This window comes from Cydia amplana, chromosome 2, assembly GCF_948474715.1.
Source record: "Cydia amplana chromosome 2, ilCydAmpl1.1, whole genome shotgun sequence".
Lineage (NCBI taxonomy): Eukaryota > Metazoa > Arthropoda > Insecta > Lepidoptera > Tortricidae > Cydia > Cydia amplana.
This window is the reverse complement of record NC_086070.1, coordinates 10,531,772-10,538,324: the sequence shown is the minus strand read 5'-3', so window position 1 is coordinate 10,538,324 and position 6,553 is coordinate 10,531,772. Positions and strand designations below refer to the sequence as shown.

General features: G+C 33.0%; 1 protein-coding gene across 1 annotated transcript; it reads right to left on the bottom strand.

The window, feature by feature from the left end:
• Window positions 1-662: 662 nt before the first annotated feature.
• Window positions 663-1,652, bottom strand: LOC134662131 (probable salivary secreted peptide). The gene is made up of 2 exons (XM_063518402.1): window positions 1,353-1,652; window positions 663-848 (listed from the first exon to the last, which is right to left on the bottom strand). Exons 1-2 carry the CDS (start codon window positions 1,533-1,535, stop codon window positions 699-701), a joined length of 333 nt encoding a protein of 110 aa, XP_063374472.1. The 5' UTR covers window positions 1,536-1,652; the 3' UTR covers window positions 663-698.
• Between the last annotated feature and the right edge of the window lie 4,901 nt (window positions 1,653-6,553).

The window sequence follows — 6,553 nt, the reverse complement described above, 5'->3', positions numbered from 1 at the left end:
TGAAGATAGATTTTGGCAAATGGTAATTTTTGTAACGCGATAGTAAAAAGAATAAATGCGTATTAAGTAGTTATATTTATAATGTTTGTACGAATATTGTACATGGTGTAAACTGTATAACAGTAGCCAATAATAACTGAACACCTAGACTATATTAATCTTATGTAAGGTAAACGTACTAGTGCTCGACACTAATGCCCAATAGATGACACCCTGCTGTCACCTCTATTGACAATTACTTAAGTTTCATGATGACATGTACTGATACCTCTTGTGTTGTGTGCAATAAAGTCATTACTACTACTACTACTACATGTACTGATACCGCGTCGAGCACTAGTACGTTTACCTTATCAATATTTTCGTTGATAACTTCCTCGGCAAGGCAAAATTAAAAACTATAGAAAAATATGAATACATTTCGAAATTTAAACCATGTCTTAAAAAATAAACAATACATTATACCTAATTTTAATTAGTAAAAATCAAGATAAAACATAAATATACCGTGGGCTCAAATACTCGAAAGATTTTAACCATCATAATTATGATCAGGAATACACCGTTAAAATCTTTCGGGTTATTCCAGCCCACGGTGTATATTGTTAATGTAACATTAAAAGTACATTGATTTAACCTCACAATCATCTGAAACCTTTACGCCGTCGAAAAGGTGTACCCTTAACTATCATATATTATCAAACATTATTACTAAATATCAGTATCAGGTAATTGATCCCCTCTCCCCGCTCGCTCTTGAAGTGTATAGAGACGTGCTTCTCGCCCACACCTCCCTCAGTAATTGTAGGTTCAGCCTTCGTCCGGGAGAGGTCGCGAGCTATGATGCCCTGAAAAATACTTTAAATATAAATACACACAGTACGCTTTTTACTATTTATTTATATATTTTATGTGGTCCAACAGTCCATGTTACTGACTGCTCTATATGCCGGTTATAAAAAAGGGATCATTATACCGTTCGATTTTAAATACTTTTTGCATATTCAAGAAAATTTTGCAAAGACTTTCGATAGTGAATAGCAATATCCTGCGTATATAACGTTGATGATGTTCATATGCTACTAGGAGTTTTATAATGTGTATGAAATGATTTATTTTTCCATTCAATAAGTACAATAACTAAGCAAATACAGTGTTTAATTCAAAAACTTTTAGTTCACTTATTTTAGAAATACATAATATGAATACTTAAATATATGCACAAAAGAAGGTTATCATAGTTTTGTATAGGTTATAATTAAAAGATACATTTTACATTTATTTATTTTTTTCACCAGCTAAGGCGTTCTAGCACCGTTTTCAATCAAGTTTAGTACTTCGGCAAAGATTACCTTAATAGTTCTCTGTTTTGGATCAACATAACTGTATGTCTTCTCTCTCCTTAAAAACAGAATTGGTTTGACGACGAGTTTCTCTGTATTAATTAGCAGGTTATTCACTCTAGTCCCAACCGTTAAATCCTTAGCTTGACACAAAAAGGCACAGAGCACTATTAATAGCAACGTTAGTCTCATTTTGTTTACTTGTGTATTTTCTAGGTTATAAAAGTATCGTTTTGACTCATTGAGCAAGTCCTACTGACTCACGCGTTGCGTAAACTTGAGGATCAGTTTATCAATGCTAAATGTGTTCTGACCTTGCGTAGTATCTTAAACTTAGCTCTTTATTATGTTATGCACGTTTAAGTCGGGCGAAGGCGTAAGTAATGTCAATAATATTATGAGCGTTTTGGCAATTGAAGATAATTTAATGCACTCAACTGTATAGGAGAATCAAAATTGTGCTGACTATACTTGTGTAAAATAAAGCAATGTAATCCTAAACGTTTGAAAATATTTAGGTTGCAAATTATTACAATTTCTTTCCATTAAATGCAAAAGTACTTACAAAAAATTCGAGTCTTATTAATCATAATACATGTCATATTTAGTATTTTCCCTTAATGTTTCTTAGAAACCATTTAGAAGCTGCTCACACTTTTCTTGTCTTCATTTCCCTAATCGCTTAGGTACCTACTGCACAAGTCGAGAATATGGTTAATTGATGTTTTAGTTTGGAGTTTGGAGAAACCATTAAATAATACCAGATTGGTATCTAATTTATCTCAATAATGTGTATTACAGAAGTCGTAACGATAAACATGAAACATAACCGTCGCCTAATTCCAAGGCTCATTTAAACGATTTTATTGCTACCCGACAGTCATTTGTCGTATAACCTGAAACATGAACACATAAACATAGTAAACGTTTCGTTAATAATGCCTTTTGATTTATGTGTCTATTGTAGTCCAATGTTTATTTGCAGAGTTACAATATTGGCCTAAAAATTAATAACCTTTGTGTTATTTGTTAAACTTAAAAAAAATACTGTTTCATACAGGAAACAAGATATTGTTTACTTAATTTTTTTACTGTTTATATTTTAGTGTATGTATACAAATATTTATATACCTACTGCAGAGATGATCAATTGGTATTTTACAATTACTGACGAGAATATTCAGAATATGTAGCAGTATTTACGTACCTAATGGTTGTTTCAGACTATACATATATTGTAATTAATATATCATAATATTCTAATTTAGTAATTTCTGGCCGACGATCACTTTATTGATACGAGTATGTAGTTATTACTAGTTCCTAAAACTACTTATAACATAAGCTATACATATATTGGTGGAAAAATGGAGTTTCTATGTGTAAAAGTATTTCTGTTTAATCTTTAAAGTTACACGAGAGAAAAAGCGACAACGGAGAAAACGATAGTTAAAGTTTGGAACGGCAAAAAACATACTTTACTTTGAAGTTATGGAACGGTTCTTATAAAACTAACTTTCAGGATTCTAAAATAAGTAAAATCATATCTTAAAACTTAACACTTGAAATGTGACGGTGGCCTAACTTGAAACTGAATTTTTATTAAAGTTTATTTATAAATACATATATTATATTCTTTAACCAAAAAGTATAAATCATGTACCTACCTACATATACAGATACAGCTGTGTTATATCATAGCAGTTAATGAGAAAATGAAAATTAGAGAAAAATATATAATATTTAAATTAAAAGTGGAAAAATTCACTGTCTCCGGCGAAGCTCGAACTCGCGACTCTGGATCACTAGCCCATTGCTCTGCCAACCGAGCTACCGAGACTTCACCTGAGGACAATTTAATTATAATAACCAAACCTATAAATATTAAATATTCTCAAAATCGAAGGGAAACCAATTAACGTTACTTAGTTGTAAGGCAACCTACTGGTAACTGTGTCAGACTAAAATGATTTCAAAATTCCACGACCGTCAAAAATTGACAGAAAGATTAACTACCCATAGTATTACTGATTACCTTAGAGCGCGTTTAAAATAATTACTATACAGTTAGAAACTTACTAAGTCACACTCACAGTCTGTTTTAAAACAGTATTCTATGAAGATTAAACGGTTGAATCAGTGTACCAGTACCTATATTTATTAGCAATATTTTCACCAGCATAAATACAGCAGCAGCATGCGATGCCTAAAAGTGTTATGTCGATTAACACAGAAATCTTGTTCTTAATTAATTCGCCCATAATATTTTTGTGTCTTTACTGATAGTAAGGTTTACATACCAGTTTGGTAAAATAGTTCAAATTCGACTTTTAGTCTAATACATTTTAAATTTGAAAATAATTAAAAGGAAGGACGACTACACTAACTCTTAGGGCCAATTTGTACGTACACTGATATCGAAATGATCTCATTCTGTTATCGTGTATTTCGCCCGTTGGTCCGTACGTGTATTGGCGCGAGCGAGACGAACACTGACTAAATGATATAAGTAATTCAGATATCATTCTGATGACAGTGCACGTTCGAATTGTTATGATGAATGAATATGTCAGTATATATTGATTACTATTATCTATTAAGTTAAACTGTGGAATGAACAATCGCCTGCGGTGTTTCCGGACCGATACGACCTTCAAACCTTCAAGAAAAGAGCGTACTCCCATCTTAAATGCCGGAAACGCACTTACAACCACTCTGGTGCTGCGGGTGTCCATGGTCGGCGGTAATCGCTTACCATCAGGTGACCCGTCTGCTCGTTTGCCTCCTATATCATAAAAAAATTATTTTAGTTTACTGTTTCATTCTTCTGCTGTGTATTGGATCTGAATAAGGTTTCGCCTAAGGCCAGCAACTCGTAGCTACCGACCATAGCTTCTGGGCGCTACCTCACTCCGCTAAGATTAGTATCAGACCGCATAGTAAGGTGACGTATCTACGAGGATCGGAGTCTTCTACATTTCGTTTTAACAACATTATAATTATATGGTAGGTGGGTAATTAAATTCCTCCTACTACGCATACCATTATGAAAGCGAGCTTTTAAATATGGGAAGTCGTATCGGCTCCCGATCAAAATGTGTAATAGACTTGGGAGTGCACGATTAGTCTCAATTAAAATGAATTACTAGAAACAATTTTAATATCTTATAAAAAAACAACAAATTGATATAGGTAAGCTTTTGGAGGGTGGATATACGTAGCTTTAGGGCGGTTGCAAGTATTTTGCTATTTATGGTTAGACTAATTCGAGTATGAGGTATAAAATACATATTTAAAAAACATTTTTTTATTACAATATAAAAACTACCTCCGTTGCAAAGGTGACCAAAACGTTAAATCGCAATGGAAAGCCTTTTCACCAAATATTGTATTTAAAAGTTTAAACTAAAATGAATTAATGAGCAAACGAACCATACAACACACTCTTATTAAAGGAATTCCAAACGATGGTGCATTTTCTACGTCTAAATAGTATTTAACTACTGCATTGTCACCGTATTTATGCTAACTCTATGACGGTCATTATTCAAAGTGCGTCTGAAGTATGCGAAAGTCCTTTGCCATATTGTGTTTCCGTTGCTTGTTGTAGGCATTTCACTTACGAGACGGGTGCGTACTGTACATTGCTTGGAATAAATGAAATTTCGCCAATCTCGGTACTAATATTGAAATAAGTGTGTAGTAAATTATTGCTTTTGTATATTTCAAACTTCTTTTGCATTTTTCCATTTTGTAAAACAATTGATTAAATTATTAAACTCAAGCCCAATGGTTTAACAATATAATCGATCAATAATGGGTATGTGTAAAAATATCGTTCTGTCTAAATTAAATATATCTCATCACAATCTGCAAAAAATAAATTAAAGATACGCAGACACAACAGAGTTTATATTTATTTTGTGGAATCATTGCACAAATGTCATCCTTATCTTGTCTTTGAGACGCCGATCAAAGCAAGCATTGTACTCAGTGCATATCTAAAAGCACACACGCCCAGGCTCGTTTGATGACAAGTTCGTTGCCTGGATGTTATTTCAGAGCATCTCGCCCCGTCACCATGCCTTTGATCTTGCCTCCACTTTTTGCCGAGCACTTGTTTAATGTGACGACAAATAACTCAAACAGCGCGAGATTCTTTTTGATTTTATCAAAGAGATTTGCGTTTTAAATGCGAACTCTTCATTAGTGATACACAGATCCGGCCTGTTGATATTGTAGGATCTCTGGATTTACATTTCAACTCACATAAATGATTGGGCACTGTTTGTCGGACGGTTTCCATCCTATTTGACTTTGAATAAATAAACAGATCTCCAAGATTATATATGATATCAATATTACCTCGTTCTCATACAAGACCGATCTAATCTGAAACTCTGAACATGAATAGTCTACAGTTAAGTACAAAAGGAACCAAAGTTAAACTCTTCATGTTTTATGATGTTGGTAAAAAAAACTAATGAAAATTCTTAATCACGCAACTGGCCAGACATAGACAACACATTCACCGTCTATTTCCGATGCCGTATCTCGGCACAGAATGTAAAGTGAGTAAAACGCGCGCCCATTTGTCCCGATTGAGCCGCACAATAGAGCGATGCCCGATCAGATAAATTGGGAGGTACATTCCCTGATACACCAGAATAGCCGGATTTGAGTGTTGGAATGAATAATTATGAGTATATTTAATACTCTCAGAGCTTGATCTTAAAAAAGGGGTTAAACATAATTATATTAATTGCTGAGAAATATTCGTAACATGAATTTTTCAAAACACGTTCAACTACCTTCATATTATGTTTCAAAAACGATTTATACAACGTAGCGTTTGAGAGAGAACGTGACATTATTTATTTTATTGACTTCTTTCAGAAAATTAAATCAAAATTCAGATACAGTATGTACCTAATATACATAAAACTAAAAACTCTAATATTTTCAGAGTTCATTAATTGATCATTGTAACCATAATTTTTAATATTAACTACTTTGGGCAACTACATAGAATTTAATTTTAGCTGTGTAATTTTAAGCACGAATTGTATAAAGTTAAGGGCATGTACAAAGCAAAAACTTATAAACAGGAAATCTCATTCTGGCTTGTGTATACTTAGTACTTTAAATATTAATATACTTGCTCATCCTGAAATTCAAAATTCATTTATACTAATTCAAGGCGTCTAAAC

Bases quoted from the DNA above. Each gene is read 5' to 3' on its own strand.
- LOC134662131 (XM_063518402.1), bottom strand. From the start codon at position 1,535: ATGAGACTAACGTTGCTATTAATAGTGCTCTGTGCCTTTTTGTGTCAA. The intron at 849-1,352 runs GTAATCTTTGCC...AGTATTTTTCAG, and splicing joins CAAAACAGAGAACTATTAAG to GGCATCATAGCTCGCGACCT.